Source organism: Apodemus sylvaticus, chromosome 4 (genome assembly GCF_947179515.1).
Source record: "Apodemus sylvaticus chromosome 4, mApoSyl1.1, whole genome shotgun sequence".
NCBI lineage: Eukaryota > Metazoa > Chordata > Mammalia > Rodentia > Muridae > Apodemus > Apodemus sylvaticus.
In genome coordinates this window covers 113,531,619-113,554,022 of record NC_067475.1, presented here as the reverse complement: position 1 = coordinate 113,554,022, position 22,404 = coordinate 113,531,619, and the positions used below count along the sequence as shown (strand labels likewise).

The window sequence follows — 22,404 nt, the reverse complement described above, 5'->3', positions numbered from 1 at the left end:
CGGGGTCCCACGCCCCGATCCCCACGGGCCTGCGCGCGCGTGCACAAACACACACACACGCAGGCGCGCGAAATGGAAAGGGGTGACTCGGAAACACTCCACGCTCCTTAGATGGTGGCGCTGCACGGCGTGTCGGTGAGGCCCGTAGCGCCGTCTGTTCGCACAGGTCCAGTGCTTTACTCGCCGCACTCGGAGACCGGCCTGTAGTCCCGAGTGGGGCCGCGCGGGGGCGCTGCGGATGGCGTCGGCTTCCTGCCGTGGCGGGGCGCAGCCAGGCGGGGGCGCTGCGGGCGGCGGGCGCGGGCCAGCCTGGCCTCTCCTGCGGGGCGGGGTGGGGCGGGGCGCTGCGCCGCACGGCGCTTCCGCAAGTGTGGAGCTGCGGGATGGCTACGCTGCTGCTGCAGCTGGCGGGGCTCGGCGTGGCGCTGGTGGCTGCCGCGCTCGTTCTGGTGAGACCGTGGTGGAGTCCCGGGCTCCGGGTGTCCCTTCCACGCTTCCCTCTCATGCTTGGCTCCCTTGGCCTCAGATTCCCTGAAATAAGAGTGCCCAGAGCCTCGGCCCAGGTCCTCCTGGCTCCTGCCACTGAACCCCCGCCTGTCACCCCGCACCCCACTCCCCAGTCTTCTTCCTGGACCTACCGTATGTACTGCAGCTGGAAAGAGCAGTGGATCTGTAAGACTAGAGACGATGGGTGAGCAAGAGACAAGCCCAGACTGTTCCTTTTGGCCTGGGGTCGTTTTTTGCTCCAGAATCAGGCACCCTAGCATTTTCTTTGCCATTCCTATAAAAATATGGCAGACCCCCGCTGACATGTAGAAGAGGACATATTTCCCAACTGAACTCTGCCACTATAGTTTGCAAAGGAGCCTGTAACTCATTGAGAAAGCAGATTATGAAAAGCTTTCTTGGATGGAGACTAGACTTGCATTGAGACAGGCGGCCAGAATGGCCTCTGCCACCTTGCCATATTCTGTCCTTGCACTGTCTTGGAATGGTGTAGCCGGATGACTGTTGCTGTGTGTCTGGGTGAGCCAGGCGCCCACTCTCACTAACATGCCTTCTTTAAAGGCTTGGAACAAATCTGAACTTTGGTGGCCACATTCCGGCTTGTGGCCACTTCACTTTGAGTCCAAAGGCTTACTGACTGTGTTAGTACAGTTATTACACAGGCTTAGCTGACAGTGTGCACGATGAAGTTGTGTGGATTGTACTAGATCCCACTGGCTTGAACTGGTAGAGTAGCCTTTATTTTACTGCAAGCGCGTTGCACTTGGTGGGCAGTGCGTTGCATCTTGAAGCCTACTTTCCATCCCCCTGTTGGCATTCTTTCTCTTCACACCGTGACCCACTTTTGAAAATAATTTAAAAACAATTCCAAATAACATTTCATCTGCATTTATTTCTATTGGGATCTCCTTAAAACTTGACTACAATAAGTTAATTCCAACTGTCTTTAAAATCTATTATTTCTGTGGTTCCAAATACCCTGTCAATTTAAATCCTCTTGAGTTTGCCAATATGGATTTCAAAGATGGCCTTCCTAAGCATCTTTAGCTTGCCCTCCACATTTTTGTAGGATCTGGCGATTTAATTAAGTGCATGTGTGTCTTCTTGATGTGCTTTGAGTGCTTTGATTTTTTTTTAATGAAAAGTCCTCAGCTACCCAATCACCCGAAACACCTTTACATATGGAAACACCTGTTTTTAAGACGATGAGATGTTTCCCTGATGTCTTAAAAGGGTGGCCAGCTTTTACTTTTGCGTCATTACAGACTTAAAATTTTTCGATGTTTTCATTCATCACAGTGATTATTCTTTCGTTGCTGCAGTTTCTTTTTCACAGGCCTGAGAAACAAACTTCTTCAAGTGACACCCCCCCTCCCCCTGTGTCCCTGTCTGTCCCCTTCCATGCAGCCCTTCTGGGTACAGGTGGAATTTGCTTTCTCTGTGACATGCTGTGTTAACATACACCTTCCCACCCCAGTTGTGGATTAATCGTTTTCTTAGGAGCATTGATTGCTCTCAGGAAAACTGAATTCAGAAGTCACAAACTGGACAGTAGAGCATACCGCCAGACTCTCTTTCTATATTTATTATTTTTAAGTGTGCGTGTGTGTGTGTGTGTGTGTGTGTGTGTGTGTGTATGTGCTCATGAATTCAGAAGCCAGAGACATCGGGTTCCCTGGAGCTGCACTTTCAGGCAGTCAGAGAGCCGCTACACTGGGTGCAGGGAACTGAGCTGTATCTTCTGCAAGAGCAGCCGGTGCTCTCATCCACTGAGCCCTCAAAGTCTTTATTTCCATTGTGGTCGCTCCCCGTACGCACATGGTGGGATACTAGAGAGAGTCATCAAAGCACGATGAGTAGAATTGCACACGTGTGTAGCTTGTTTTTAAAGTTCGCCAATAAAAACAGTGATCTAGATTATGGCTGATTCCCAAAATTTCTCAGTACTTATTTTTATTTCCTGTGCATGAGTGCTTTGCGAATGTATGTAGGTAAGTGCAGTGTGTGCATGCCTCATGTCCCCAGAGGCCAGCTGCCTTGGAACTGGGGTTATGGGTGGTTGTGAGCGGCCATGTGGCTGCTGGGAACCTTGCAAGTAGAGCCAGTGCTCTTAACTACTGAACCATCTCTCCAGCTCCAGGAGCTACATGCCTTAGATGTTACTCCAGAAGATGCTGTATTTTCAATTCAAGTTAAGGATAAGTATCAGAATACATTGTTAAGCATTGTGGTCCCTACTGTGGGCTTCAAGGGACCTCCCTTCATAGATCGAGTCTGTTCATCTTTCCACGTTACAGCTGCCATATGGACGTGTCCTCTCTCACGAGCTGTACCTGGTTATTCATATGTAAAAGTAGGCTGACTCTTAGATCTGGCATGGCAGAGGCCCAAGGACTGAGAGGTAAAAACAAGGCCTCCTGGACCCTTGAGTATGTTACCAATGGGGACAGGGACAATGGTCATTTCATAAGAGGATGTTTAGGAGGCTGGCTGCCATCTAACAGCAGAATCACCTCCAGAACTGTTAAAGAACCAAGCCTGAGACTGCATATTCCCCTCCCCAAATTTTGCAAATAACAATGTTTTTGAACAACAAATATTAGAGAACAGCATAAGTTATTTTTTCATGTATGTCCTTAGGTTTCAGTTGTGGCGTTTGTAACTGCTACAAAAATGCCACCAAGTTACCAACACGAGGAAGAGAAATTCTTTCTCAATGCCAAAGGCCAGAAGGAGGCTCTACCCAGCATCTGGGACTCACCTACGAAGCAGCTGTCTGTTGTCGTGCCTTCCTACAATGAAGAAAAACGGTGTAAGTTCTATTTGAGTGCGTTTGTAAAGGGTCATTTGGGATGAGGAGTTAACATGCAGTGTCTGCCCTCCCTGAAGAGTGCAGAGTTGGAACTGGGACTGGGGAGAGGGGACATGAGATAGCAGGATTGGAGTTCTTAGCAGAGAAGGAACCTGATGCGGGCCAGAGACATTCCGGGAGAGAATAAATGGCCTGGGTGACACTCATGGCGCCTTGGTAGATGACAGGCACCTTCTCCTGGGTAAGTGAAGTGTGCTGGGGCTAGCTAACCCTTTTTCAAAAGTAATCTGTAAAATATGTTTCCATTTAGTGCCTGTGATGATGGATGAAGCCCTGAACTACCTAGAAAAGAGACAGGTACCACACTTCCCTCGATGTCAGGATGTCACGTCTCCAGTCAGAACCACAGTGGGTCACCAGCTACTCCCCAAGCTAGGCGTACTGTGGGAGTCATTGTTCATTACTGGGCCATGTGTGGCTCAACCCGCTGCTGGCTGTCAGCAAGCAGGCTCAGCGTGTGACACGCTGCCCCCAGCAGCAGACAACCCAGGAAGCTGGCATTCCTCGCATGTCCCCTCCCCCAACTTTTCATTCTCTCTTGCTTGGTGACATTATAGATTGCATGCCAGTGAATGTGTGCAGACTTACCTCTGTGACGTTTAAAACTAGGTGATTGCGTATACATATAGTCTCGTATAAGAGATCCATTGGAGACTTTATAACATACTCTGCTAAGCTTAGTTTCTCAGATGAAATCACATTAAGTGATACAAAATTACGATCTTAAGACATATTAAATTATAAACTAAATTCTACAAAAATAAAATATCTTAGTACAACTTTCCCTCAGAAGCAGTCACCATTATTGGGTTGATTTCTATCTAAACATATATGCAGGCAGGCTCTCCTTCCTGCCAGGCGGGCACAGTACAGGGCTGTGAATCCAGCCCGGAAAGGTGGGTGCTTTTTAAACCTTGCACTTTTTATACTCCGAAACATAGTAGTTCACAGCTTTCTTTGGAGATGTCTAAGAACAGTTAAAGATGAAGTAGGCTTTATAGCTGGGTCTCTTTCTGTCTCTCTGTCTAGAAAATTCCTTGTTTTGATTTACTTTGCTTTGGGATTTGAGGCAGAGAGGGACTATTAACAGGCTCAGCACTTAAGTGTGAAGTAAATCGGAAGTGAGCTGAGCCCCTCCTCTAAGGCTGCCGAGTGGTGCAGCCACGCCACGCCACCCCAAACCTTCCTCTGACTTCAGACCTACAGACTTCATTCTTTCCCAGCCTTCCTTAGCACCACAGTGCACGCTGCAGCTTCCACACGTGTGGTGCGGGACAGATGAGGGCACCGAGCGCGAGCTCTCAGTCTACCCACATGTGTCCTGCTCCCTCTGAGCCTTTTTATTTCATGTGGTGGCGTACTACTGTTTGTATTTGTCCCTAGCAACACTGGAACGTCTGTTGCTTAAATTACAAGTTTTGGGGCCTAGCAGGTTGTCTAAGAAAGTAGCAAGCCTGATGGCCTGAGTACAGTTCCTGAGAATCCACGGTGCAAGGAGAGAACCAACTATTGCAAGTTGTCCTCTGACCATCATGCATGTTCCATGCATGTGCACGCACATGGGTACACACACACACATACACAATAGTAGCAACAACAACAATAATAATGTATGGGCATACACGTACACACAATAGTAGTAGTACTAAAAATAATATATTTGAAAGAAAAATATTTTTTAAATTACAGTTTTACAGGCTGACAAGGTAGCTCACTGGGTAAGGACCCTGCTGACAATCCTGACCACTTAAGTCAGTCCCTGAGACCCACCCTGTATAAGCTGGTACGCCTATCGAGGCCAGAGGCCAACAGTCTGTTTCCTCAGAAACAGTCCCCTCTAAGTTGTCCTCTGACCTCCATATGTACACCACGGCTGTGCCCCCCTCTCCCATACATGTGTGCATGCCCACCCAAAGATAAATGAAAGTTAAAATCTGCTGACAAGTTTATGAATCTCTATTGTGATTTTGCCAGATTATGATGTGTTACTTTTGCCTCTTGTAGAAACAAGATGGCACGTTCACTTATGAGGTGATAGTGGTTGACGATGGCAGCGAAGACCAGACGTCAAAGGTAAAATGTGTGTGTGCTCTCAGAACGGCCGGTTGATAGGAAACCTGGAGCCATTGAGTCCCCGTGGCTTGGTTCCACCTGCCGGAGGAGCCCAAACCTGGGATCATTCCTTTCCACCCCGTTTTCACCTCTGACCTAAAAAAGCAGGGAAAAGGGGCTTCTTTGTCTCACAGGTTCCAGCTTATCACGGCACGGAAGTCACAGAGGTGGGCGTCAGCTGTCACAATCAAGGGCAGAGAGAAACAAGTGTACCCATAATGCCTGCTCACTTGCCAACTTTCTTTAGTCAAACAGCATTCAGGGCCTAGAGAATGGCGCCACCCACAGTGGGCCCACCTTCCAGTGCCAGCAGTCAGGACAGTCCCCCATGGAAGTGCCCAAGACCAGCCCGACCTACGTACTTCCCATTCAGACTCTGGTCACAGAAGGGTGGGCTGAGAGTGGCCGCCCAGGCTGTGTGACTTGTGGGACCTAAACTGTCGCTCCGCTCTCTGTTTATACTTGGTTGTGTGTGTCTTAACCCACAGGGAGTGAGCACGCATGTATATGGGGCACAATGTGGCATTTTAGTACATGCATGTAACATGTTCTAATCACATCAGGATAGCCCATATCTTTGACACCAGTTCTCCAAGCTAACCGTATTCTGACTTTTATGTCATTGGCAGGTCGCATTAAAATACTGCCAGAAATACGGAAGTGACAAAGTACGAGTGATAACGCTGGTGCAGAACCGCGGGAAAGGTGGTGCTGTTAGGATGGTAATAAATCACATTTTTGTTTAATAACCTTTTCTGCCTGTAATGCCACATATCGGATAGCAGTGTTTCAAGTTATCAACACCTTTAATAGCTATGTTTGATTTAATGCAGTTTAAGCATCGTACTCTGTCTATATAATAGACGGATGTATTTGTGCTGAGTCTCATGTTGGCTTTGCTGTGGCTAGAGTGACTGAGCGCATAGTAGGACAGCATGCTCTTGTGTGATGAACTCTCCCACGGGAAGGAACCGCAGAGCGTGAACTCAGGTGAATCCTGGGTCTGCCAATGTGGTGCGCTGCAGAACAGGAGAGATGGGCATCTGCAGGAGTGGAGTGAAGGTGGTGTAGACTGGGGAGGCGCTCCGGTGAGGAGCCTGTAAGGCCTGGGCCAGAGGAGTTGGTTTCAGCCAAGGCCCATCAGATAGAAAACAAATTAAACTGAAAAACAGACTAGAAAGAAACAGTGCACATAAAAGAAAATCCAATAACGCTCTTTAAATACCTTAGTGGTAGGGACTCTTGGCTAGCTCTCCAGTTGTCAGCAGAGGCCCCCACTCACCTTTCATTTCCTTTTTCCTCATGAACAGGAAGTGACTCACCTCCACCTTCTGTACACACAGGGAAATGATGTGCTTTCCCAGAACCCCACCTGGTAACTCACTCCCATCTTGGGCCAGGATGGTGACACAAGGCCATCCCGACTCCTAGGGAGAAAGAGGATTGGTTCTCTTATTTTTGGCTTTTTCTTTTTCTTTCCTGTTTTATTATTGTTGTTTACTGCCTTCCTCTAAAACTCAGGGAAATCCTCCTGCCTCAGCACTGCCTCCCAAGTGCTGAGATGACAAGCTTGTGTTTCTGTGCCTCCTGATCACTTTTCTTTTAACATTTTTTTCTTAAACTAATAAAATTTATTTTAAAATATACAACTCAGTATTGACATTTTAAGTCATCAGCATAATTTGTAATAGTTAAATGCCTCTTAAATATACATGATATCTTCTGAAGCTGAAAGTCATATGCACTCAACCAGTTTTTAAAATCTCTTTGGAACATTAAATATGAAAGAAGTAGAAAATAAATCTCTTATGAAGTCCTCTATGAAAGGAAATTGTGACAAGTTCCTGAAGAGACAAAAACCTTTCCATCTCCAAGGGAGAACACTCAGCATAACTGTGGCTTCATAGAATGAATTGGGTAGTGTTCCTTCTGTTTCTATTTTGTGGAATAGTTTGAAGAGTATTGGTGTTAGGTCTTCTTTGAAGGCTTGATAGAATTCTGCACTAAACTCATCTAGTTCTGGGCTTTTTATTTGGTTGGGAATCTTTTAATGACTGCTTCTATTTCTTTAGGGGTTATGAGACTGTTTAGATGGTTTATCTGATCCTGATTTAAGTTAGGTATTTGGTTAGAAAAGTGTCCATTTTATCCAGGTTTTTCCAGTTTTGTTGGATATAGGCTTTTGTAGTAGGATCTGATAATTTTTTGAATTTCCTCAGTTTCTGTTGTTATGTCTTCCTTTTCATTCCTGATTTTGTTAATTTGGTTACTGACTCTGTGCCCTCTGGTTAGTCTGGCTAAGGGTTTATCTATCTTGTTGATTTTCTCAAAGAACCAGCTCCTGGTTTTGTTGACTTTTTGTTAAAAGATTTATTTATTTATTACATGTAAGTACAGAGTAGCTGTTTTCAGATACTCTAGAAGAGCGTGTCAGATCTCATTATGGATGGTTGTGGGCCACCATGTGGTTGCTGGGATTTGAACTCAGTACCTCAGGAAGAGCAGTCAGTGCTCTTAACCGCTGAGCCATCTCTCCAGCCCTCTGTTGACTTTTTATATAGTTTTTTGTTTCTACTTGGTTGATTTCAGCACTGAGTTTGATGATTTCCTGCCATCTATTCCTCTTGAGTGTATTTGCTTCTTTTTGTTCTAGGGCTTTCATATGTGCTGTTAAGCTGCTAGTGTATGCTTTCTCCAGTTTCTTTTTGCAGGCACTCAGAGCTATGAGTTTTCCTCTTAGCACTGCTCTCATTGTGTCCCATAAATTTGGGTATGTTGTGCCTTCATTTTCATTAAATTCTAAAACATCTTTAATTTCTTTACTTATTCCTTGACCAAGTTATCATTGAGTAGACTGTTGTTCAGCTTCCATGTGTATGTGGGCTTTCTGTTGTTTTTATTCCTATTGAAAACCAGCTTTAGTCCCTTAAAATAATCCCATAAAATGCATGGGATTATTTCAATCTTCTTGAATCTGTTGAGGCCTGTTTTGTGGCGGATTGATTATATGGTCAGTTTTAAAGAAAGTACTGAGAAGTACTTTTGTTTCTTTTGTTTTAGGATGAAATGTTCTATAAATATCTGTTAAAATCATTTGGTTCATAACTTGTTAGTTTCACTGTGTCTCTGTTTAGTTTGTGTTTCCATGATCTGTCCATTGATGAAAGTGGGGTGTTGAAATCTCCCACAATTATTGTGTGAGGTACAATGTGTGCTTTGAGCTTTAGTAAAGTTTCTTTTATGAATGTGGGTGTCCTTGTATTTGGAGCATAGATGTTCAGAATTGAGTTCTTCTTGGTAGATTTTTCCTTTGATGAGTATGAAGTGTCCTTATCCTTTTTGAAAACTTTTAGTTGAAAGTTGATTTTATCCAATGTTAGAATGGCTATTCCAGCTTATTTCTTGGAACCATTTGCTTGGAAAACTGTCCTCTAGCCTTTTGCTCTGAGGTAGTGTCTGTCTTTGACACTGAGGTATATATATTTCCTGCCTGCAGCAAAATGCTGGGTCCTGTTTACGTATCCAGTCTGTTTTTCTATGCCTTTTTAATGGGGAATTGAGTCCATTGATATTAAGAGATATTAATGAATAGTGATTATTGCTTCCTGTTATTTTTTATGTTATTGTTATGTTTGTGTGACTATCTTCTTTTGGGTTTGTTGAAAAAGATTACTTTCTTGCTTTTACTAGGGTGTAGTTTCCCTCCTTGTGTTGCCATTTTCCATCTATTATCCTTTGTACGGTTGGATTTGTGGAAAGATATTGTATAAATTTGTTTTTATCATGGAATATCTTGGTTTCTTCATCTATGGTAATTGAGAGTTTTGCTGGGTATAGTAGTCTGAGCTGGCATTTGTGTTGTCCTAGGGTCTGTATGACATCTGCCTAGGATCTTCTGACTTTCATAGTCTCTGGTGAGAAGTCTAGTGTAATTCTGATAGGTCTGCCTTTATATGCTACTAGACCTTTTTCCCTTACTGCTTTTAATATTCTTTCTTTTTTTGTGCATTTGGTGTTTTGATTGTTATGTGATGGGAGGAATTTCTTTTCTGGTCCAGTCTATTTGGAGTTCTGTAGGCTTCTTGTATGTTCATGGGCATCTCTTTCTTTAGGTTGGGGAAGTTTCCGTCTATAATTTTGTTGAAGATATTTACTGGCCCTTTAAGTTGGGAATCTTCGCTCTTTTCTATGCCTATTATCTTTAGGTTTGGTCTTCTCATTGTGTCCTGGATTTCCTGGATGTTTTGGGTTAGGAACTTTTTGCATTTTGCATTTTCTTTGACTGTTGTGTCAATGTTTTCTATGGTATCTTCTGCACCTGAGATTCTTTCTTCTATCCCTTTTATTCTGCTGGTGGTGCTTGCATCTATGACTCCTGATCTCTTTCCTAGGTTTTCTATCTCCAGGGTGTCTCCCTTTGTGATTTCTTTATTGTTTCTATTCCAGTTTTAGATCCTGGATGGTTTTGTTCACTTCCTTCACCTGTTTGGTTGTGTTATCCTGTAATTCTTTAAGGGATTTTTGTGTTTCCTCTTTAAGGATTTCTACCTGTTTACCTGTGTTCTCCTTTATTTCTTTAAGGGAGTTATTTATGTCCATCTTAAAGTCCTCAATTATCATCATGAGATGTGATTTTAAATCAGAGTCTTGCTTTTCTGGTGTGTTGGGGTATCCAGGGCTCACTGTGGTGGGAGAACTTGGTTCTGATGATGCCAAGTAGCCCTGGTTTCTGTCACTTATGTTCTTGCCCTTGCCTCTTACCATCTGGTTATCTCTGGTGTTAACTGGTCTTACTGTCTCTGACTGTGGCTTGTCCCTCCTGTAAGCCTGTGTGTCAGTACTCCAGGGAGACCAGTTCTCTCAGGGAGGAATTTGGGTATGGACAGCTGTGGCACAGGTTCAGCTCTGGGGTGCAGATGGAAACCAGAAGGATCCTGTCCCCGGCTGTTCCTTGGCTCCTGTGTCCTGATGACTCTGGGTGGGTCCCTCTTGGGCCAGGAATTTGAGCAGACGTGGTGGTCCTACCTTTGCTCATAGGTGTGTTGGCCCTCCTGGGAGACCAGCTCTCTCTCTCAGCAGTATTTGGGTATGGAGCGCTGTGGCACAGGATCAGTTCCTGGCGCAGAGGGAAACCAGAAGGATCCTGTCCCAGGCTGCTCCTCAGTTCCCTTCTTTTAACATTTCATCCTTGACAAGATGAGGGTTCTTTCTGAAAAGAGGAAGCCTTTAGATGTGAAGTGATGTGAGGTGCTCGGGCAAATGACTTAGCAGTGTCTGCCACAGGAGGATTGTAAGGGCGAGTAAAGTTAGACCATGAGCCTCGGGACAGGAGCATCCCTCCATTCATCCATTCTTTCATTTATAGTTAAACAGAACATTTAACCTGGAAAGGTGGCCCAGCATGTAAGAACTGGCTGCTCTTGCAGAGGACCCACGTTTGGTTCCTAGCACCAACATGGTGGCTCACAACCGTCTGTAACTCCAATTCCAGAGGATCCAGCACCTCCTCTGGCCTCTGCAGGCACTATATGTACATTGTGCATATTCCATACATGTATGCAAAACACTCATGTACACAAAATTAAAAATCAATAGCAATGTAGAAAATCATGTGTTTCATTAGATATTTTCATACATGGAGGTGTAAATTAATCAGAGCCACCCCCAGCTGTCCCTTCTTGTTCTCCTCACTCCTCACAGTGTTCCCTCAGTGCCTTTAGACTTAACAAAGAGTAAGACCTGAGGAAAGTCATCAGCCGTGAGCCTGTGTAGTATGAATGAGGTTTAGTTCAGTGGTGGTGACAGGACAGAAAAGGGGAAGATGCATGGGAGATGCCACGAGTCAGTGGAGGTGGGTCTGAGGGAGACGAGGACCTGCTGAGGAGGCCTGCTCAAGCCAAGGATTGGTGATAGCGCTCCGTGCACGTGGAGAGGAGCGTGCGTGCCTGCGTGTGTGCGTGCTTGCGCGCGCACGTGCGTGCCTGCATGCATGCATGCAGTCAGTGCTACTGCTGTCAGGGCCGTTGTGCTGCTTACTGTGATACAGCAGAGGTTGGGTTCACCCACTGCTCGTGTCCTTGTGAAACAGGCACGTACGGTGTAGTGTGCACTGACAACCAAACCTGTTCTCACAGTGTCAGGCACTGTGACAGACGGTGACAAGTGTCAGACCTGACACTAGTGCTACCTCCTCTGCCTTGATCAGCAACAGTTTACAATACTTAAGGCACCATAATAAAGAAAACTAACTCTTTACCCTTCACTTCTCAAGATTATGAGGCTTCAGACTTGAAATCCTCCTGCTCCTCCCTCCTGAGGGGATTACAGATGTGCAGAGCCGTATGCCTAGAGCACATGTGTTATCTCTGTTTGTTTGTCAGAGGACAGTTCTTTTATGTGCTCCTCAGGTCGCTTCTGGAGTCATGTGAGCAGCAGGACTCCCTGGCACAGGTACACAGAATGGTGTGATGAGTGTCAGCTCCTCCTAGGAGGATCCTAAAACATTTGCAGCAGTGAGGTGGACAGTAGATGGGTGTCAGGACATCTTATCCTCTTAGCAGTGAACTCCGGCCTCCTCCCCCCCCCCCCCCCCGGGTGTCCTTGAAAAGAATGAACTGCAGTGCCATTGAGCTGGAACATAATTCTAAGCAGTTTTCATCCCCCGGAATTTTTTAATACAGGGTGTATTCAGTTCCCGAGGAGAGAAGATCCTCATGGCAGATGCTGACGGGGCCACAAAGTTTCCAGATGTTGAGAAATTGGAAAAGGGTCTGAGTGATCTACAGCCGTGGCCTGTGAGTATAAGAGCGTGCTGTGAGTGATGGCGTGACGGCTCCAGAGCGAGCCAGAGCTTCCCTGAGGTCTAGCTTCCTTTCTTACTCTACAGAAAGACAGAGGGTCTCTCTCCATAGAGCACGCAGGCCTTGAGCTTGCAGAGACCCACCTGCCTCTGCCTCCCTAGTGCAGGGGCTGAAGATGCGTGCAGCCAAACCCAGCAGAGTCCTCCTAATAAGTGTGACTGGTTGTTTCCAACTATGCATATTCTGAATCCCTCAATAAACTTTATAAATATAATCTTATTTTTTTCAAAGTATTTATAAAGGTGAGATGTTTACATTGAAATGGATGTGCTTGTATGTGATACTTAAATATGGAAGAGAACAACGCTGTTGCTTTTTCCTCAGGAGCAGATGGCCATCGCATGTGGGTCCCGGGCTCATCTGGAGAAAGAGTCGATCGCTCAGGTGAGGCCTTCCCGGGCTCTGGCCTGCTGACACTTAATTTACTGACACGTGAACATCTGACAAGAGACGGGTCCCTAGGTTTTCTCAAAACTGGGCTTCCCTTCAGCTTCACTGGCGTTTATGAGAGTCAGTTTCTGTAAGTGTGCACAGGGGGGGACGAGATCCCCTCAGGACAGAGATCTCCCCTCAGGACAGAGACCTCCCCTCAGGACATAAATGCTCTTAGAGTTGTGTGTAAGATACAGAGAATTGTTCAATCATGGCAGACTTTTCTAAACCATGCTTGTCTTTTTAACAAAAAAAAAGTTTCCAAAATTGTGAGTAAATATTTCAAAATCTGAAAAAAAGCACAAACCCCGAAACATTCCGCATCCCAGGCTTCTGTGGTAGGTTCTATTCAGAGTACATTTTGAGTGTTGTTCAGAGTTTAAATATTTCTTGTTTCATGTTTCTAAGGACATGTTTCTATTGTCAGGCTTGTGACTGTCCCTTTTAGAAAGATACAGATGGTTAACAACTCTGCGTGGAGGCTGCTCCTTTGAGGGGGGAATCTTGCTAATCAGCCTGGGAGCCAGGACTCCAGTCTGCTCAGTGAACGCTGTCCTTATCCTCCCCTGGTTGGGTGATGAGACAGACGGCTGCAGTGCTCGTCCCCTCTGGTCCTGACCTTGTGCTCGCAGACCCAGGCCCTAGGAATTAGTAACTGTTCCCATAGTGCTCTGCTTCTGCAGCGGCCTCCTGCCATCCACACTGGCCATGTACCGGGCCAGCCGCGTGTTTTAAGTGCTGTCCTCAATGTCTCTGGGAATGGTAAATCGTTCTCTTCTGCCTTTGTTTTAGCGTTCTTACTTCCGTACCCTTCTTATGTACGGATTCCACTTCCTGGTGTGGTTCCTCTGTGTCAAAGGAATCAGGGACACACAGTGTGGATTCAAGTTACTGACCCGAGAAGCCGCAGCCCGGACCTTCTCGTCTCTGCACATTGAACGATGGTAGGTTTCCCCAGTGGGCATCCGGATACAGGCTTGTCGCCCGGCAGATATCCAGATGGAGCCACATTGGCATGTTTGATCCATGTTCATCTCAGCACAGGCTAGAATATACCCTGTCTTCTTAATCTTCCTTCCCCTCTCGCACTCTTCCCAGAGGTCTCTCCAGGTCTCTGTCTGCAGCCTGGCCAATGACTGCTGAACTCTTGTTCTCTCCCTCTCTCTCTCCTCCTCTCTCCCTCTTCCTTCCCTCTCCCCCTTTCCCTCCCTCCTTCCCTACCTCCCCCTCCCTCTCTCCTTCCCTCTCCCTTTCTCCCTCCCTCCCTTTTTTCTTCCCCCTTTCTCCCTCCTTCCCTCCCTCCCTCTTCCCTTCCCCTCTCTCCCTCCCTCCCTCTCCCCTTCCCTCTCTCTCCCTCCCTCCCTCTCCCTCCTCCTTTCTCCCACTCCCTCTTTCCCTCCCTCTCCCTCTCCTCCCTCTGTCCTTCCCTCCTTCCCTCTCATTCTCTCCCTCTCTCCCTCCTTACCCCTCTCTCCCTCCTTCTCCCTCTCTCTCCCCCTCCCCCTCCCTTTCTCTCCCTCCCTTCTCCCTCTTTCTCTTCCCCTCCCTCCCATCTCCTTCCCTCCCTCCCTCCCTCCCTCCCTCCCTCTCCCTCCCCCTCCCATCTCCACACCTAGCCCTTTCCATTCCTTTTCTCTCCTGTGTTCTTCCTTCACATTTTGTTCATTGACCCTGCCTGTGTCCTTCGGCCCCTGCCCGTCCACTCCATCCACAGCCTTTTCTGCAGCTACCTCCTCTTTCTCCATCTTGTCCTTCTTAAGTCACACACTTGTCCTTCCTGCCTCTTGAGCTAGCTCTGACATTGGCTCGGCCCTCGCACGTGTGCAGCCGTGACCACAGCCTGTTAGTTTCTCTCCATCTTCATCACCATGCAGCCCCAGGGGTCTTTGTAATCACACTCACCCATCGGCTGCGAGCCGTGCAGTGGCCTCCTTGGCCTTTCGAGGTGACTGCTGTGTTTCCTCCCCTTCCCCAGCCATGCACGTTATACTGGCATTATAGCTGTGGTTCCTCCTCCTCTGGGCCATTACTTAGGTTTTTCTCCTTCAAACATGTGCTCTTGAAGGCCTGAGGACATCACTTAGTTGGAAGAGTTCTTGCATACATGAGGCCCTGGACTTCATCTCTAGCTTTGGAGGGTAGGCTGGGGGGTTCTGGAGGAGAAGGAATCCCTCTAGACTTGACACACTAACCTGTTCTACTACAAGTAGTGCTTGGAGCAGTGCCAGTGCCCAGGACATGCTGCTGAAAGGGTCCTCCTGAGTGCCAGTCACAAGTTCTGTGTAGCTTGTTCCTGGTGGGTAGCTGTATAATTATATAATATGTGCCCACGTTTGATGTCTGTGTCAGTTTTGTGCATTGTTTCAAAGGTCTGTTATCTTCTCTAAAATAAATGTCATGTAAACTACAAAACAACTCTCTTCCACTGTAGCTTCAAAATTAAAATGTGTGTGTGTGTGTGTGTGTATGCGTGTCTATTTTAAAATCTTTATTTCCTAGATTAACGTAGGTGAGGTATAAAGAAGGTGGTCTTCAGGTGCAGGTGTCTGTCCTTCGGGTCCTGTACTGTCACTCTCAGTTCCCAGCGCTTACCCAGCATTCCAAATCCCTGACCCTGGCTGTAGCCAAGCCTCCTTGGCTCTTGCTACCTGGTTCTGTTTTCATGGTGACTGTGGTAGGCCTGCAGATCTAGTTCTGGATGAAAAGAGGGATCCAGGCTAGGCATAGCTGTCACCACGCGTGTAGGGGCACAGTAGCATAGCTGTCACCACATGTGTAGGGGCACAGTAGCATAGCTGTCACCATGCGTGTAGGGGCACATTAACCCCTGTGCGAATTCCTGCCACAACCAGAGCCTTCCAGTCTAGGCTTCCGTAGCTGCCAGGACCCACCCTGTTCCAGACAGCACAGGGAGGGGGTGGGGACCTTGAATCAGAAAAGAAACCAGGGTCCCGGCTGAGAGGAGGAAGCAGAGAAGCAGCCGTAAGGGAGCGGAGAGCCCTTGTTCTGTATGTAGCTGGGTGAGGCTGCGACCTCGGAGTCTGTCTGCGCACACAAGGCCGATTTCATCGGAGGGTGTCCGAGCCGTGGCTGAGGGTTAGCATCTCTCACTTGGATGTCACGTGACCATGCACTGGACATGTTGTTCTTCCTGAAGCGTCTGGTCCACTCAGTGTCAGTTATTTGACCCTCTGTGGGTCTGGCCTTCAGTTTTACATAGAAGTTTTCTTTACACATGTCCAGGAAGCCTCAAAACCTTCTCTGATTGGTGCCCCGACTTGTCCTTTTAAAAAAAAAAAATCAATATATTTTCTGTTTCAGGGCATTTGATGTAGAACTGCTGTACATAGCACAGTTTCTTCAAATCCCAATAGCAGAAGTTGCTGTCAACTGGACAGAGATCGAGGGTGAGTGCACTGTTCATTTACAACTGGTCCTTAACTGGCAATGCTGCTGTTGTCTGCGTCTGCTGGCTGCTTCACCCTCTCCCTCAGCCAAGCCTCCTCTGTGTTCCAGTGGATTCCGTCCTCGTGTTTATCTAGACTCTTCTCTGAGTCTTCAGTGGGCCTCGTCCTGACCCGAGTTCCCAGTAGCCGAGGTCCTCGGGCTGAGTACTACCAAAGCTCTGTGGAGCCAAGCGTCCATCCGCAGGGGCTGCCTCTCAGCTCCCAGGGCAGTCTGCCCAGTCCCTTCTCCCGTGACCTCTGAGACTCCCACACTCGAGAGTCGTCTGCGGCTCTTCACCCTGACAGGCTTGGCCTTATTGGGGAGGAGAATGACTTCAGTTTTATAATTTTAAAAGGATATATATATATATATATTTTTTTTTTTTTAAATACTGAAAATGTTAGATGCTCACAAAGGTCAGTGACTCTCCCACACATGCAGCCTCTCATGCAACATGTATGTGAGTGTGTGCGTGCATGCCCAGGCATCCACACATGTAGAAAACTGCTCTCTACTGTTCAGCCCCAGCCCCAGCTCCAGCCTGACTTGTAGGTTACAGCTGTAAACCACTGTACTGTTCTCCCAGTTTAATTTACTTTTAATTGCAGGTTCTAAGTTAGTTCCATTTTGGAGCTGGCTACAGATGGGCAAAGACCTGCTTTTTATCCGACTTCGGTATCTGACAGGTGCCTGGAGGCTCGAGCAAACACGGAAAGTGAGTTAGTGTGCTGCCTTGGCCGGACTGCATTTTTATCCTACAGTCTCATGCAATTTTACTTGAAATCAAGATTTCCAATAAAGCGTCAATGGACCTGTTCTCACTATCTGCCTTTGTATGTTCTTAAGAATTAACTGCTACGAGGAAACCATGTGATGTCTTTTTTTAAAATATTTGTGTCATAAGTTAGAGAGTCTTTTAATCCGCCGTCTGCATTTTGGCTCCTGTCACTTAAGGTTCTGAAACTTGGAGACCAAAGACAGAAGCAAAATTTTTTTTTATGGCACCTGAACAAGTTTTACAATCCTGATTAAATCACAATTCTGTAATAGTCATTTAAAGATGAAGACAACTGTGAGTTTAAATACAGGTTTCCCTGTTGTCAAAGAGACTTTATTTGTGACTCGGAATGCTAGAAAATTGTAATAAAGGTGTGACCGCGTCTCTGTGCTGAAGGTGTCCACTGTCTTGTCCATTCGTCTCCTAACGCTGCTGTGGATGCTGTGCCGTTCCACCCTCAGCCTCCCCTTGGGATAGGTGCTCTGTACAGCGTCTGTTTGCCCTTCATCCGTTCTCCTTTACTGTTCATTGCTGCCGTCAAACATCCTTGACCATGCAGACAAGAGTATTCCTAAGCCGTGGAACCCCTGGAAACCCTTTATCAGAAAAGTATCTTTTAAGGAAGAAATGTAAGTATATTTACTTATTACTGGAATTTGAGATAGTGTAAAGACCAGTAAAATTATAAAAGATAGTAAAGCAGAATTAAATTATTTCTGACATCGTAGAGAAACTTAAGAACAGTTTAGGTCCAAGCATGGTGATGCACACCTTTAAATCCCAGCACTGGGAGACGGAGGCATGCAGGTATTGGGGTTTGAGGTCAGCCTGGTCCACAGAGAAAGATCCAGGACAGCCAAGCTTAGGCAGTGAAGGAAACCCATAAAAAGCAGAAAGTGTGTGAGGATATAATTGAGCAAGGGGCCATGCTCCAGCCCCAGCAAGCAGCAGAACTTGGTGGCTTCAGCTCATGGTACTGACTTTCAAGTCAAGAACAGAAGAAAGGGGTTATGGACTCTTCCTCTGTGACTAAGGAAGGCTGCTGAGGCCCGGTGTGTGAGGGGTGGGCCCGCATGGGGGTCCAGAGAAGCCATTGTGAGAAAGTGAGGGTGAAGCCTGGATTGCCTTGAAGACCCCAGAGGTTCCAGATCCCAGAGCTGTGGGACAGCTGCTGAGGAGAGCTGCTAACCAGGCACAGGCTCAGCCCCGGGGAAAGAAGAGTGTTGCAGTCAACAAAGCAGAGAGGACTTGGGACCCGAAGAGCCTGTTGACCTTAGACATGGAGACGCAGAGTCCGTAGTCGGCCCCGCTGGTGTTTGGTATTTCCTAACTGCCCTCTTCCCTATGCTTTGGAACCATAATGTATATCATATGTATGTTGGAAGTATGTTATCTATTTTTGATTTTGATATTATAGAGGTTTACAGTTAAGAGACTGCATGAATTTCAGAAGAGACTTTGAACTTTGGATGTTTAAACATTGTTGAGACTGTGATAGACTCTGGGGAAATTTGGAGTTGAACTAAAAGCATTTAGTTCATGTTATGCCTACAAGCCCATGGGGGGGGCAAAAAATGGGCTGTGGTGGTTTGAATGGCTATGGCCCCCATGGACTCATGTGTTTGAATGCTTGGCCCACAGGGAGTGGCACTATTAGGAGGTGTGACCTTGTTGCAGTAGGTGCGGTCTTAGTGGAGGATGTGTGTCACTGTGGGGGTGGGCTCTGGGGTCTCCTATGCTCAAGCTATGCTCAGTGTGGAGCGTGTCTCCTGCTGCCTTTGGATTAAGATGTAGAACTCTCAGCTCCTTCTCGAGCACTGTGTCTGTCTGCTATGACAATAATGGACTAAAGATCTGAACTACAAGCCAGCTCCAATAAAATGTTTCTTTTGTAAGAGTTGCCATGGTCATGGTGTCTCTTCACAGCAATAAAACCCTAACCAAGATACCACCCCACCCTCCAGAGATAAAAAATAGCAAGTCTTGTTCTGTAAGTTTTCTCTGGCATTGCTCTGGTAGGGCCAGCTCATCGGGCTCACACATAGCACCCTCCGCCTTCCCTCTGGCTTTAGGGCTGGGGCTCTGTGTATGACTTGTGGAAGGTTGGAGAGCACAGGTGGCCCAGCTCACACCCAGAGGTTAGAGGACAATTCTGGTGTGGGTTCTAGGGATGAAACTCGGGTGTCAATTCTGTGCAAGGGCTTTTCCCAGCAGAGCCATCTTTCCATACAATTCTAGATTCTCTTGCAAACACACCCTAGTTCTCACGGGCTGTCTCCTCCAGATCCCTGTGGAAGGGGTGTGAGTTCACACTGTCCCCTCAATACCCCAGATGAGCAAGTAAGGACAGGGCTGCCACCCCTGCCTGATCAGGAACACCTGGTGTCACATTTTGTTCACACACTTTACAGTTCCATGTGAACTCTGGCAGCGCCAGGAGGTGTGCTGCTTTCTTGCCTGAGGTCTGGACTCTGGGTGACAGGGGTTTGAACTGTGTGCCAGTGGCTTTGTGGGCTAGGATCTTCAGCTCTAAGACAGAACTAATAACCTCACCTTACGTGATGTGCGGATGGAAGCAGAGGGTGCCCGCCTAGCACACGGCAAGTTCTGGGTCAGGGGGCTTGCGTGGTAGGCCCTCGTCTGCCCTCCATTGCTAAATCAAGACCGTCTCCCCTTTGCTCTCCTCAGTCCCTTCCTGTCTCTCTGAGTGAGCGAGCTCCCACGCATTCTTTATCCTGTGTATTCAGCTAGTTTGAAAGATGAGGCTTCTATTCTCCAAAGTCCAGTAGGTTTTACATATTGTAGGCTTTCTGGATAGTCTTTATGAAGGACATTGTGTCACCAGGCCAGCCCCTAGAGGGCTGCATCCTACCATGCTTCTCAGGGTCTCTGGGATTTCATCTCTGTCACATCCTTCCCATGTCCTCCCCCTGCTGTGACACCTGTGCTTGTGTGCTGGTCTTGAAGGATATGCATTTCTTTTATCAGCTGGAGCTCACACGAGCCAGTGCTCTGTGGTCTTAGTCTAGGTGCCAGGTGCCCAGCAAGCTAGCAACGCTAGTTATAGAGCAAATGACGACTTTGAAGCCAAGTTCTGAGGAAGGCAGGGACAGCATAGTTAGGACAGTTGTGGATGAAATGCAGAGGGAAGTCTGTCTGCTCTGGTTTGACTGAAATGTCCCCATAACCTCGTGCTCAAAAACACCTGGTCTCCAGCAGGTCACCCAGCTTTGTTTGGGTGGTACCAGTCAGTTTTGTTGTTGTTGTTGTTGTTGTAGCTGTTTTTAATCAACCTGACACAAGCTTGGATCATGGGGAAGAGAGACCCTCAGTTGACACAATGCTTCCATTAGATTGACCAGCTGGCAAGTCCCTGGGGAATTTTCTTTCTTTCTTTCTTTCTTTCTTTCTTTCTTTCTTTCTTTCTTTCTTTCTTTCTTTCTTTCTTTCTTTCTTTCTTTCTTTCTTTCTTTCTTTCTTTCTTTCTTTCAAGATTTATTTATTTATTATAATTTTATGTTTATGAGTACACTGTAGGTGTACAGCTGGTTATGAGACATCTACTTGTACTGGCCCCGCGCTCTCTAGCCCAAAGATTTATTTATTGTTTTATGTAAGTACACTGTAGCTGTCTTCAGAAACTCTAGATCCAGATGGTTGTGAGCCACCATGTGGTTGCTGGGATTTGAACTCAGGACCTTTGGAAGAGCAGTCAGTGCTCTTAACCGCTGAGCCATCTCTCCAGTCCCCACGGGGTGTTTTCTTAATTTATGATTGATGTGGGAGGGCCCAGATCACTGTGGGCGGTGCCACCTCTAGGCAGGTAGTCCTCCTGGATTATTGAGAGAGCAGGCTGAGCAAGCCAACAGGAGTGAGCCAGTAAGCAACCTTCCTCCAGGGCCTCTGCTTCAGGTCCTGTTCCAGGTTCCTCCCTGACTGCCCTTCACTGCCCTTCACAGTAGACTGTAAGGTGTGAGATGAAATAAACCGGTTCAGCCTCAGGCTGGGTTGGGTCTGTTTTATCATAGCAACAGGAAGTACCTAGGAATTGGCTGTAGATGTCGGATGTACAGAGGGGCCAGGTGCTCTAGGCCATCCATCTTCCTTCCAGGGCAATGAAACCAGCTGCCTCCTGCTCCTGCTGTGCAGCTGCAAGGTCTTCCAGCACGGTGCACGGTGCACGGTGCTCTTCCCCTCGATGGACTGCACCCTCTCCGATCAAGAGCGGAAATAAATCTCCCCTCCCTGACATCGCTGCTCTTGCATTTTTTGGTCACCGTGTATAGAAGTAACAAGTAGCTGGAAGGGGTGGGCAGGGTACAGTTACAGCTGTGAGCAGAGCCACCCCAATACTGGTCCCAAGACCACTTATGAAGAGCTGAATGCCAAGTCAAGCAGAGGGTACACATCAACTGATGGCCATGCTGAGTGTAAGTCAGCTTCCCGCACTGTGACGAAATACCCTGACAACTGAGGGGGAGGAAAAGCTTGTTTTGGCTCTGAGGTTTGGCTCTGTTTACACCCATGATGGGAGCATGAGGTCACTTCATCACCACCCAGAGAAGGAGCCAGGGTACCTAGATCCTCTTCAGTTCTATGTTGCCAGTAAGCGAAACTTATCTACCAAACCACTTCCCAAACGTGCTGCACGTTGGAGCCCAGGCGTGGTATACACACGATGTGCAGGGTGCTTCAGAGCCCAGCGGTAGCACTGTGCATGTAACAGACCTGGGCAGAGGAGCTCGCGGTAAGGATGCGCAAGTCTGCCCAATAGGTATACTCTGCTCAGAAAATGGAGAATTTTAGCTGTGGTTTTTCAGGTCCCTAGCCAAAATTATAAGGGAATTACCACCACATCACAACTGCAGTTGTGGTTTCCTGTGCATTTCTATCACACAGTGCTTTGGTGGAAGAGAACTGTTTCTATTAGATGATCAAAAAAAAAAAAATAGCAGAAGAAGATAGAGATGAGAATTTTTTGTTTGTTTGTTTTTCAGACAGGGTTTCTCTGTATAGCCTTGGCTGTCCTGGAACTCACTCTGTAGACCAGGCTGGCCTTGAACTCAGAAATCTGCCTGCCTCTGCCTCCCAAGTGCTGGGATTAAAAGGCATGTGCTACCACCAACTGGCGAGATAAGAATTTTTATAACCAGGACAGTCAAAAGAATCTGTCAGCATGAGCGCTCTTCGCCAAGGCTGGCATTTGCTTTCTTGAATCCCACCAGGTCTTATTGTTTTATCTCCCTAACCTTTAGGAAGTAAAGTCCAGAAAGGACAGAGTACACACAAGGGCCCCCGCCCACCCTGCCCCGCCCACCCTAACCCCAACCCCTAAGAGACTTCTGTGAATTCACGTCTCCATTGCAGAAGCATGAGCCTTCTTAGCAGAAGCTCTT

General features: G+C 47.1%; 1 protein-coding gene across 2 annotated transcripts; it reads left to right on the top strand.

Annotated features, from left to right (window-relative positions):
* The first annotated feature begins 44 nt into the window (after window positions 1-44).
* Window positions 45-17,403, top strand: Alg5 (ALG5 dolichyl-phosphate beta-glucosyltransferase). Of its 2 annotated transcripts, none has more exons than XM_052180520.1 (10): window positions 45-135; window positions 3,148-3,319; window positions 3,630-3,676; window positions 5,384-5,452; window positions 6,121-6,213; window positions 12,172-12,285; window positions 12,676-12,735; window positions 13,576-13,727; window positions 16,105-16,190; window positions 16,839-17,403. In XM_052180520.1, the coding sequence occupies exons 1-10, from the start codon at window positions 112-114 to the stop codon at window positions 16,952-16,954; spliced, it is 933 nt and encodes a 310-aa protein (XP_052036480.1). In that variant the 5' UTR covers window positions 45-111; the 3' UTR covers window positions 16,955-17,403. The 2 variants fall into 2 exon arrangements, with proteins under 2 accessions (XP_052036480.1, XP_052036479.1); XM_052180519.1 differs by lacking the exon at window positions 45-135 and adding an exon at window positions 342-449.
* Window positions 17,404-22,404: the final 5,001 nt, after the last annotated feature.

Bases quoted from the DNA above. Each gene is read 5' to 3' on its own strand.
- Alg5 (XM_052180519.1), top strand. From the start codon at position 384: ATGGCTACGCTGCTGCTGCAGCTGGCGGGGCTCGGCGTGGCGCTGGTG. The intron at 12,286-12,675 runs GTGAGTATAAGA...CTTTTTCCTCAG, and splicing joins GTGATCTACAGCCGTGGCCT to GAGCAGATGGCCATCGCATG. The intron at 12,736-13,575 runs GTGAGGCCTTCC...CCTTTGTTTTAG, and splicing joins AGAAAGAGTCGATCGCTCAG to CGTTCTTACTTCCGTACCCT.